Source organism: Balaenoptera physalus (genome assembly GCF_965194825.1).
Source record: "Balaenoptera physalus genome assembly, chromosome: 15".
NCBI lineage: Eukaryota > Metazoa > Chordata > Mammalia > Artiodactyla > Balaenopteridae > Balaenoptera > Balaenoptera physalus.
In genome coordinates, this window is record NC_138894.1 from 10,383,479 (window position 1) to 10,395,525 (window position 12,047).

The 12,047-nt window shown below is 43.2% G+C and overlaps 1 protein-coding gene across 1 annotated transcript; it reads left to right on the forward strand.

The window, feature by feature from the left end:
- Positions 1-12: 12 nt before the first annotated feature.
- Positions 13-9,448, forward strand: COA5 (cytochrome c oxidase assembly factor 5). The gene is made up of 3 exons (XM_082427389.1): positions 13-224; positions 6,324-6,407; positions 8,922-9,448. The coding sequence occupies exons 1-3, from the start codon at positions 126-128 to the stop codon at positions 8,961-8,963; spliced, it is 225 nt and encodes a 74-aa protein (XP_082283515.1). The 5' UTR covers positions 13-125; the 3' UTR covers positions 8,964-9,448.
- The last annotated feature ends 2,599 nt before the right edge of the window (positions 9,449-12,047 follow it).

Genomic DNA, 12,047 nt, shown 5'->3' on the forward strand with positions numbered 1-12,047 from the left:
CGCCCGCCGGAAGTGGTGGCTGCCGCCTTCCGGTTCCGCCCGTCGCGGCGTCGCTGGCGTCCTGTCAAGTCGGGGCCGTCGCGGACTGGAGCGGGTCTGGATAGCAGCGGGGGGAAGGCGCAGTCATGCCCCGCTATTACGAGGACAAGCCGGAGGGCGGCGCGTGCGCGGGCTTGAAGGAGGACCTCGGCGCGTGCCTGCTGCAGTCGGACTGCGTGCTCCAGGTTAGCGCGGCCGGGCGCTCGGCTGACCGACACCCGAGGCGGGGAGGCGGGGCCGGCGGAGGGCTCTCGGCCGGCCGCGGTGATGGTCAAGAGAAGTGCCTCGGATTTCGCCGTCCTGGGTGTCGAACGCAGCTCCAACTTAGTGAATTTGGGCGAATCCACTGTCAGAGCCTCACTTCCCAGTGGTGTGAAATTGGAGAGAACGGTGCCGCCCCGTTGGGTTTTTGTAAAGGTTATAAATCATTTCGGGTCGAGAAACACGGAATGCTGCCACTCTGCTAGGTTCTGGAGGCATAAAGGACAATAAGAAAGGTTTCTTGAGCCCTAGAAAATGAGAATCAGTAAATTAGCAGGTAATTACATGAACCTGGCACACTGTAGTGCCTAGTAAATTCTCCTTTCTGTGTTCAGTGGTGGCTGAATAGATTCTCTGCCTATCCTGTGTTGGTTTGAACGTGTTGCTGAGTTGAGTTCTGTGCATTCCTGCGTAAGTTGTAAATGAGGCAGCTCTTTATTTTCACCACTTTGTATCTTGCTCCCCCTACCGTGGATCTTGTGGTTTTACGTGCTGTGATGGGAGCTATTGCTCTCCTGTTTTTCCCTCACTACAGCCCCAGGTCTTCTCAGGAGCCATTGTGAATGCAGAGAGGTTCAAAGTCGACTGGGGAACCTGGGTTCTGGCCTTAAACCCAACCAAAGCACGAGTACCTTTTCCGATCACCAAGGCCTGATGAGAGGGCAATCCGTTGGGTGCAATTATTTTTGCATTTGGAGATGTAATTTCAGAAAGTTGCCCTTATTTCAAAGAAAAGACAGCTGCCCGAAAATGGATATCAATCATGAGGCTGTATTGGTGTTTCTGCTGATTCATGTTTTACATTTGGTTCACTGTTTTTGGCAAGGGCTGTGTAAGCATTCAGTAAATACTTGTTTTATGAGTAGAGGAGCAAAATGCCTCGGGCACCCAGTGGAGAGCAACTTATTTTGCTTGAGAATTTGGAAACTTCTCACAGGAGGAGGTAACATTTGCTCTGAGTCTTAAAGGTTGAGTAGTAGTTCATCAAGTAAAGGAGTGGAGGCTGTGGTGTTTGTGGGGGGAATCTGAAAGAACAGCACGTGCAGAATCAGGGAGATGTGGCAGGCCCACGAGAAGCAGGTACCCTGCTGGGCTGGAGGAAGGGGAATGTGCCAGGAGGCTTGAGAGGACGGTTGCCATGGGTGACAGCCCTTGTGTGTCACAGTGAGCAGCTCCGGCACAGAGTAGGACTGAGGAAAGAAACTCTGGAAGTGGAAGAGGATACTGGTGGCAGGGAGAACACCAAGTTGGTTTTTTGCAGTGATTGATTGATTTAGCAAACATTTGAGTGCCAAGTCTGATTGAGGGGACATACAGATGAATGGGACACATTGTAGAAATTGGATCTCTGGGAAGCTCGGAAGGTGTAGGCAGAGGTAATGACCCGGACACATTGCACAGATGTTGCTTTTCCCCACTGAGTATTTGGCCTTTTTGTTGCTGAATTTGGTCAACTAGGAAAATGTGGTGTTTTCATATAAAGAGTCTCTTAAATGGAAGTGCATTGACAGTTTGTGTTAAATTCATCCTGAATGGTCACTTCAACTGGACTATAAAATGGCAATACTGAGGCAAAACATTGAGTTATGCAAATCCAGGCGGATATCCTACCTTCTCGGATGGTGTCACTGGCAGCTCCAGCCCAGCCCTCCCCACTAGGAACTCAAGACCAAGGGGAGTTTGCTGAGGTATATGCCTGCTGTGTATGGCCACCTCGTTTATGATAAGGTTTTTGATTCCTCAGCTCCTTGAATAAAGAAATTAATCTGATCTTTTGGCAGATGATGCTATAGTCTCTCCTTGCCAATCTTTAACCCACCTGCAAAGCTGCTAGACCTTACTTTAGGGAGGAATTAAACATAAAATACTTAGTTCTGGGGCTGCACTGAGAGATAGCCAAGGAACTGTAGGGGCTCAGAGAAACTCAGGGTAATGGTGATAAGGATGTAAACTCCAGTGGGGCTGGAGAAGAGAAGGAAAAAACAGATTCAAAAGGCATCTCTTGGATAAACTTCTTAGGATTCTGACTCCTGGGAGTTGAAACTGTGCCCAAGGAACTCAATTACAAGTTATCTCCCTTGTGTCTCTGTTAACAGCTTCCAGACCTGCTGACTTTTCATCAGAATCACCTGGAGATGGAGGGGGAGAGCTTAAAAGTACAGATTCCACTGCTCTCCCCATCTCCCTTATAAATTAAAAGTGTCTCAGGTTGATTCTTGGACAAAGCCATGTTTGGGAATCACCAGTCTTGACCTCAGAAGGCAAATAAGCTTGGGAGTGTATTAGTTGGGTTATAGGTTCAGACAAATATTACAGAGACCCGGAATAACAGTGGCTTAAACAAGATAGAGAATTCTCTCTTTTGCCTATAAGTAGGGTCTAGTTTGATCCTCTCTGTCTTCCATGGACCTAAACACTGTTGATCGGTGGTGTCAGGTGCTGTGATGGGAGTTAGGATATTGCTCTCTCACTCATGGTCCAAGACTGCCTTGCTTCCACATCATCAGGCCTAGTAACATGGGGGAGGAAAGTGGGGCAAGCCACTTTCCATTACAGACCAACCCAGAAGTTTTACATTTCAGTTCCCTGCATATTCCATTGGCTAGAACTTAGTCACATGACCATACCCAGCTGCAAGGTGGCTGGGAAATCTAGCTCAGCCATATGCCCCACTCAGAAGGAAGAGTGAATATTAAGGGGACAGTTAGCAATCTGCCATTAGGGGTGGAGGTGGAGGAAGATGAAGTAATATTTCTCTCTTAAGTGTAGTATCTAGGTGGATCTTCCCGGTAGGCAGTTGACAGTATGGGTTGAAAGCTTGTGAAAAAGGTGGCATCTCAGATGCGGTTTGGGGAAGCATCAGTTTATAAATTACAGTCTTTTGTATAGTTATAGTCTTTTATCTCCACGTTGTTCATGTGGGCAACCTCATTACAGAGTTTGAGGGAGGAACATAATAGTGCAGAGAAGCTTGCTACTCTGTTCTGGTTCACTTTTGAGATTCACTGATGTAGATGACAATTCAAATCTAGGGCCCAAGCAGACATAAAGACTGGAATGTGGCCAAGGTTCCTGGGGATCAGGAATGCCATAGATGTGGTACCCTGTAGCTTTTTTCACAGTAAAAACTAGGAGTGTGACTGGCACTTGCAAAATAAAGGTTTTGGAGAGTGATCGCAGTGGTGGAGTCGGGGTGGCAAAATCTGCTTGAGGGGAAATCCTTGAAGATGAAGAGCAGGTGAAATTTAAGTTACACCAGAGCTTTCTACTTAAGTAGTACTCTAGCCGACCTCATTAACATCTTTCTGAAATGTTGAGAACCAGCACTAAAGCTGTTGAGATTTTAGGGCACCTAACTGGGGCTGTTTGAGCTTTTAAAGTTAACGTGGAACAGGGTCATTTTTACTCTCAGACAAAATTGCTTGATTGATTTTGCATTGGAATTCACTTCGAGTAGGAAGATTTCACGATCTTCCTTTATATCGTGAAGCACTGCATAAAGCTAAAGTTTATGAGCAGTATATGTTTTATTCATTTATTATTTCTTTAACAGTAATAAAATGTAAGGTTTTGATTTTTTTCCCTCATGAATTGCAAGTTAGTTTAATGTCATTAAACCTCAGGTGATTCAGAAAATTCAAGTTCAGTCTCCTTTTTCCAGATGTTGTTTTATGCATTTACAGCGCTGGGAAACGGGAACCCCCTCAGCGCCTTTCCCTGCCTCCTCGCCCCCTCCCAGTTACCTCCCCCGCTTTGTGACTTGCTCACACTGCCAGTGAACATTAGCACGTGTATACCTTCTCCTACCTGCTGTTTGAAGCCCTGTGTACACAGGAATAGCTTGTATTTACTTTTTAACCTCCTGCTAAACTGAGCTAGGACAGTTCTGAATTTTTTTTTAAATAAATTAGTCCTTGTGTGTGATTAATTACTAGACAAATTAGTAGGGTAGGGGGTTCAAAAAGAAATTTTGCAGTAGTTAAATTTTAATCTTGCTTCTTTGAGTTGTGAAATGCACTTTCTGTAGATGCTTCTTTGTGTCCAATATATTTAAGTGCCTTTGTGTTAAGTTCAATTTATGGCAGTAAATTTGTTCAAAATATTTTAAGATAATGAAGATATGATAATGAAGTCATTTCTATCCCATGTTTACCTACTAAAATACTACTAAATTTTAGCTCTTAATCTAGTTTTGCAGTTAGTTTGTCAAGTGTGATTTTTAAAGTCTTATTTGTTAAGAGTCAGAAATGAGCACTTCCCCCGTGAATGTGTTCTTGTAGCACTGTCCTGTCCTGATGGCAGAAAGGGAATGGTTTAATCCATTTTTCTTAAGCTCTTATGAGCTTTCACTGCTTAAAGACCAGTTAATTTCACACTGGGCCCAGGCAGATCTTCCCTCCCAAGTATATATAAATTCTGTTAAAATCTCACTCTCCTCTTCCAGTTCTTACTCAGTGAGCTTCTCAGAATAGAGAGCTTGACTGTGGCAGTAGGGGGTGGGAAAACGCAGAGATGTGTTGGAGGTAAACTTGCTTGCATTAAAACGATATTGTAATTGGAGACTTTAAAGCCACTTGATAATACCTTCCGGAACAAACCCTCCCAATCACCACTACAGCATTCCTGATCTCTCACGTGAACACCCTCTCTCCCTCCCTCTCCCTCCCTCTCTCTCCCTCTCCCTCTCCCCCCTTCCTCCCTCTCCCCCCTTCCTCCCTCTCCCCCCTTCCTCCCTCTCCCCCCTTCCTCCCTCTCCCCCCTTCCTCCCTCTCCCTCCCTCTCTCTCCCTCCCTCTCTCTCCCTCTCCCCACCTTCCTCCCTCTCCCTCCCTTTCCTCCCCCTCTCTCCCCTTCCCCCCCTCCTTCTCCCTCCCTCCCTCTCTCCCTCACTTCCTCCCCATCTTTCTCTCCCCCCTTCCTCCCTCCCTCTCTCTCCCTGCCTATCCCCGCTTCCTCCCTCTCTCCTTCCTTCCCTCTCTATCTCTCCCTCCCTCCGTCCCTCCCTCTCTCTCTCTCCCCCCCTTCCTCCCTCTGTCTCTCTCTCCCTCTCTCCCCCCTTCCTCTCCCTCCCTCCGTCCCTCCCTCTCTCCCCCCTTCCTCCCTCTCTCCCCCCTCCCTCTCCCCCTTCCTCTCTCTCCCTTTCTCTCTCCCTCCCTCCCTCTCCCCACTTTCTCTCTCTCCCTCTCTCTCTCCCCCTTTCCTCCCCCTCTCTCCCCCTTCCTCTTTCCATCTCTCCGTCTCCCCCCTTCCTCCCTCCCTCTCTCTCTCTCCCCCTCCTTCTCCCCTTCCTCTCTCTCTCTCCCTCCCTCTCCCCCCTTCCTCTCTCTCCCTCTCTCCCCCCTTTCCTCCCCCTCTCTCTCCCCCTTCCTCTTTCCATCTCTCCCTCCCTCTCCCCCCTTCCTCCCTCCCTCTCTCTCCCCCTCCTTCTCCCCTCCCTCTCTCTCTCCCTCCCTCTCTCCCTCCTTCCTCTCTCTCTCCCCACCTTCTTCTCTCTCTCTCTCCCCCCTTCCTCCCTCTCTCTCCCCCCTTCCTCCCTTTCTCTCTCTCCCCCCTCCCTCCCTCCCCCCCCCCCGCTTCCTCCCTCCCTCTCTCTCTCTCTGTCACACACACTACTTTCTTCTCTGTCTTTAGGACTTCTTGAGTGTAAAAGTTTTAAAAACCCTGAAGAAACCCCGTTACTACTTTCACCTTTACTCTTTCCCTTTCTTACATATAAGGAGCTGAAGATAGCAGTTTCTAGATTTTTATATAAACATTTTAAGGAAAAGTATCCCATGGAAACCAGTGTTTTCAAAAATTCAAGGGCACCCTTAAAGTGCCCCAAAATTATTTTACACATTTTTTCATTATCTCCTTTTCTTCTTAAGTACCAACAGTCAAAATGAATTATGAATTATTTCTTATATAAATTACTGTTTTCTGCTTTTCCTTAACTTTTTAAAAAAGAACTATTTCCAGAAGGACAGTTATTTTGTACTTTGTGAGAAAATTTCTCAGGTATTTATATTGTTTTATGTGTCGTAGGAAGGAAAATCCCCTCGGCAGTGTCTGAAGGAAGGAAACTGCAAAGCTTTGAAATACTCATTTTTTGAGTGTAAAAGATCAGTGGTAAGTAGCTAAAGATTTATAAAAGCTTATGCTAAAAATTAGCTCTGTGGAGTTAAGTATGTGAGTGACTTAGTAATTATAAATAGGTTGCAGTGATATCACTTGGAAAAAAGGATGTATTTTTTCTTACCCAGTGAATTAATGTGAGGTAGCATTCATGCAAACCCACAGCTGATTGTACTGTTATTGCTGTTATGCTAACCACAGCAGCTAAACTTCATGAATTTTTGAAAGAGTGAGAGTGCAGTCTTGGCAAGTGTAGATGGGGCACAGTTGATGTTGGTCACTGTGTATTTGGGTCATTTGGCAGCTACACACAGACCCATAATGTGGGGTCTACGGTGCGTGCACTGTGCCTTACATGTTGGTGTGATTAGGAGATGTTGGTGTCTGTGTTTGAATTTGTAGAGTGAGGGATTGTAGAAAGACAGCCTAAGAGGACATTACAGATCTCATGGTTTCTACTCTAGTGTTCTTTGATTCCAAAGATCTACAAAGATCTTTGGAATAGAAACCAGGAGCCTTCTCTTTGTGAAAAGAAAATACGAAATCAGAAAAATGGACATCCCTCTAAAGACAGCAGTAACTTGGACTTGAACCTGCTTTTGTTTGTTGAGGGACAGCACTCAAATCCCTTCCCTTTTGTTGACAGGAGAAGCAGCGAGTACAGTATATTATGATCTGGGAGGCCAGACAAGAACTTGAGCATGTTTGCTAACTAACCGGATCCAGGGAGGTGTGAAGTTAGATTACATTTAGCCATGCTCTCTTTCTTTTCTCAAGTGACACAGTTCTTTGCCATATTTTCCTGTCATTTAATGTAAGAAAAGAGGATTTTCTTGCCTTCTCTCACATAGTTTTGTTACCCGTGTAAGATGCAAGCCTTTAGATCTTTCAGGAATGTCAGATCATGTTTAAATAATTGAGAAGTTATAAAGAACAGTTACTGTAGGAGGTGATGAGTTATCCTTTTTAATCGTAATGATTGAATTTGTAATAAACTCCCTGTAATTCCTAGCCTGAACGTCAGTCTTTGATCTCCAAAGAACTTTAAGAAATCAGAACATGTAAAAATTTTCCACAATTTATCTACCTTCTGCAGAAATTTGTAACCATCTTGAATAAAAAGTAAACGTGCTTCTGACCATTTCAAATATCAGTACAAGGCAGAGCTTCACTCATACTTTTGGACTCCAGAAGGAGCAGTATAGGGAACTTTTTAGCAGACTTAGAGATTCTTGCAGCCTTTCTTTAAGACTGTGACTCACTGTTAGTCCTCCAGCATAGTGGAGTTGCCTCACACTTAATTAATGCAACTTAAGCACTCTTGGAAAAACCTGAAACAAAACAATTTAAATTGTGCTGGTAATTTTGCTTAATATTTCAAACAGTGAGTGTATGACCCAGAGTGAAGGTGAGATGGTGAGTTTGAATCAGCTCTTCCCTCTTAATATAAGCCTCTCATCATCCTGATCATGATTCCCATGCTTGAAGATTATTTATTTATTTTTTGAAAATGTGGCTCTTAGCTACTTTATCTAGTGCTCAGATGAAGAAATAGCAGTGTGTCCCACACTGGCTGTGTTGTCCTCATTAATAGGGTTTAGCTCTAAAATAATTCCTTCCTATGGAATTTCTAGGGAGTGGTATTGACTGTCTATGCAGTTTTGCCTTCTCTACTGACTAGGACCCTCCACACTACCACACCACCCTTAAGAAGTGGCTGCGCTGTGAGGCTTAAGTCAGAGAACATAGAGTTGACCTATGAGTAGTAATTTAAGGATTTTTAATCCCAAAGTGGCTGTGTTACATAACATTGTTCAAGGCTCTTTCCTCTTTTTTCAGTTACTATTTTAAAGATTTAAAAAACACTTGAATATTAACCCAAACAAAACCTAATTAGAAAGTCAGGTTTGTTTGAAGAACAACATACATTGAGTATACTTCAGAGAAAAAGATAAATGAAATTTGGACTCGAGAAGAAAATCCTTATTGTGACCTTAAATGGACCTTTTGTTTTGTTTTTTTTTAAAGTTATTTTAATTAATTATTTATTTATTTATTTATTTTTGGCTGTGTTGGGTCTTCGTTTCTGTGCGAGGGCTTTCTCTAGTTGCAGCAAGTGGGGGCCACTCTTCATGGCAGTGCGTGGGCCTCTCACTGTCGTGGCCTCTCTTGTTGCGGAGCACAGGCTCCAGATGCGCAGGCTCAGTAATTGTGGCTCACGGGCCTAGTTGCTCCTTGGCATGTGGGATCTTCCCAGACCAGGGCTCGAACCCGTGTCCCCTGCATTGGCAGGCAGATTCTCAACCACTGCGCCACCAGGGAAGCCCAGGAACTTTCGTTTTTAACGCCATCTTTTTCCCCACCCCCACCCCGCCTTGGGAGCTGTGACCATTGCCTTTTTGAGTGTGCTGGAAACTGGTTTACTTCTCTCATATAGTGACACCCATTACCAAATCTGTGTTTAATTATGGTGTCCAGAGTATTATTTAATTGTATATTTATTTTCAGTTGGATGCCAGATCAAGATTCAGGGGAAGAAAAGGATATTGACACTACTATGTTGAAACCAAGATGAAAACAACAAAGGATTTTCTCTGTCATTAAAACAGAGAAGCCAAAATAAGAAACATACTTTTTGTTACATCTGTTCGGTTGGAGCAGTTTCTTCCCCCATGGAACACTGAAGAAAATGGATGAGTATGTATAAAGTAAATGCTTCTCTTGCTCTAAGTTATTTTTAGAAGAAAAATTTAATTGAATAGTTATGAGCTAAGAACATAGTAGATGTGTTTTAAGAATTGTTCTGAAGCACAGAGAATGGAAAGCTTGTTATTTTCAAACTTGACTCCTCAACCAAATGACACAGTTTGTACATCCTTCTTGAATATTGTGAAGGCCACTAATGGGACTGTTAAAATCAACATGGTGCCTGGTGAGAAAATGTCTATCTGGAAAGTTTAGGATAAAACTTTCTTTTATTCAGTCTGTACCATTTAGTTCTAAAATAAATTGTGTTTGATTCCTTGGAGAAGAAATGCTTCCCTTGCACTGAATCACTGAAGTAACAACCTCAAAACATTAATATCACTCATCAGGCATAGCTGGATCCAAAGCCTGGGGTTATGCTGCCAGGGCTCCTTGCCTCCATCTCTTGACTGTTTTTCTCTGTTTCCTGACCTCGTTTTTAGGCTGGCCCTCTCTACATAATGGGAAAGAGGCCAGTGTCCATCAAAAACACACAGCCTTAAGGTCTGTGACCCAAAAAGAAGAGAGATAACCTCCTTTTCTAGGGTCCACTAATCAGACCCTACAAAAGGACTCTTGTCTTCTGTGGAACACCTGCCCCTGAATTAGACCTGTAGTCCCTGTGGAAAAAGGGATGGGACCCCATGATCTTGGCCAGGCCTGGGTCTTATGCACTGTATTTGGTAACTCATGTCAGAATCACACTGAATGAATGATGGGCTTTATCCTAAAAGGAAAGAAGGATTCAGAGCCAGTAGGTATTGACTATAGAAGGCAAGGCTGAAAACCATAAAATGCTTGTAAAAGTTTAGAATCATGTAATTTTATTCCGATCATATAATACAGTAGAGCCAGATATGAATCCAAGTTTCCAGCTTTTTTTTTCAGTATTGAAGAATAATGGAAGGAGCCATAACTTCTTCATAGAGCTGCAGTTCACTGGAGTTAAAGCAATCAAGGTATTCTGTAGCTCATTTGCTTTCTTAAAGGTTCACCTAAAGTTGTGAGAATTCCACATCAGCACTGATCCTTGCTGCAGAAATTCACTGAGGTCTGTTGTATATATTCACTGGGAAAGGGAAAATGATGGATTTTTTCAATACCTCTTGTATACCTGTTTAAGTGCTACAACTTTTATTAAAAGTTAAGTTTGATAAGAAACTCAAATTATTTTATAGAACCCTATCTTTTTCTTAGTCACAGCTTTATTGAGAGCTTCATTGGGAGAAATTCAAATACCATAAAATTCACCCTTAAAGTATACAATTCAGTGTTTTTGTTTTTTTTTTAATAGTCACAGTCATGAAGCCCAGTCATGAAGCCATCACCACTGTCTAATTCCAGGGCATTTACATCACCCCAAAGAGAAGCCCCATCTCCATTAGCAGTTATTCCCTTCTCCCCCCGCTCCCCCGGCCCCCAGCTCTTGGCGACAACTCATACATTTTCTGTGTCTATAGATTTGCTTATTCTGGACATTTCATAAACATAGAAATATGTAATATGTGGCCTTTTGTGACTGGCTTCACCATGTTTTCAAGTTTCATCTATATGTAGCATCTATCTGTACTTCATTGCTTTTTTTTTTTTTTTAAATTTTATTTATTTTTGGCTGCGTTGGGTCTTTGTTGCTGCACGCGGGCTTTCTCTAGTTGTGGCGAGCGGGAGCTACTCCTCATTGTGCGCGGGCTTCTCACTGCGGCGGCTTCTCTTGTTGCGGAGCACGGGCTCTAGGCGCGCAGGCTTCAGTAGTTGTGGCACGTGGGCTCAGTAGTTGTGGCTCGTGGGCTCTAGAGCGCAGGCTCAGTAGTTGTGGCGCACGGGCTTAGTTGCTCCGCGGCATGTGGGGTCTTCCCGGACCAGGGATCGAACCAGCGTCCCCTGCAATGGCAGGCGGATTCTTAACCACTGCGCCACCAGGGAAGTCCAATACTTCATTGCTTTTTATTGCTGGATAATATACCATAGTATAGATATACCACATTTTTTTATCCATTCATCAGTTGAGGAAATTTTGGGTTATTTGCACTTTGGGGCTATTATGACTAATGATATGAACATTTATTAATGAGTTTTATCTGGACATGTTTCATTTCTTCGGGTTATATACCTAAGAGTGGTATTACTGTGTCGTATGATAACTCCAACTTTAACTGATAAACTGCCAAACTTTTCCACAGTGGCTACATCATTTTACATTCCCACCAGTAATGTATGAGGATTTTAATTTCTCCATATCACCAATAGTTGTTATTTTTCACCTTTTGGGTTTTTTTTATTATAACTTCTTAAAATTTTTATTATTTTATTTTATTTTTAAAAATTTTTATTGGAGTATAGTTGATTTACAATGTTGTGTTAGTTTCAGGTGTACAGCAAAGTGAATCAGTTATACATATACATATACTCACTCTTTTTTAGATTCTTTTCCCATATATGCCATTACAGAGTATTGAGTAGAGTTTCCTGTGCTATACAGTAGGTCCTTCTTAGTTATCTATTTTATATATAGTAGTGTGTATATGTCTATTCCTATCTCCCAATTTATCCCCGCTCCCCCCTTTATCCCCTGGTAACCATAAGCTTGTTTTCTACATCTGTAACTTTATTTCTGTTTTGTAGGTAACTTCATTTGTACCCTTTTCTTAGATTCCACGTATAAGCCATATCATACGATATTTGTCTTTCTCTGTCTGACCTACTTCACTCGGTATGACAGTCTCTAGGATCATCCATCTTGCTGCAGATGGCATTATTTCGTTCTTTTTTATGGCTGAGTAATATTCCATTGTATATATGTACCACACCTTCTTTATCCATTCCTCTGTTGATGGACATTTAGGTTGCTTCCATGTCCTGGCTATTGTAAATAGTGCTGTAACGAATATT

Bases quoted from the DNA above. Each gene is read 5' to 3' on its own strand.
- COA5 (XM_082427389.1), top strand. From the start codon at position 126: ATGCCCCGCTATTACGAGGACAAGCCGGAGGGCGGCGCGTGCGCGGGC. The intron at 225-6,323 runs GTTAGCGCGGCC...TATGTGTCGTAG, and splicing joins AGTCGGACTGCGTGCTCCAG to GAAGGAAAATCCCCTCGGCA. The intron at 6,408-8,921 runs GTAAGTAGCTAA...ATTTATTTTCAG, and splicing joins TTGAGTGTAAAAGATCAGTG to TTGGATGCCAGATCAAGATT.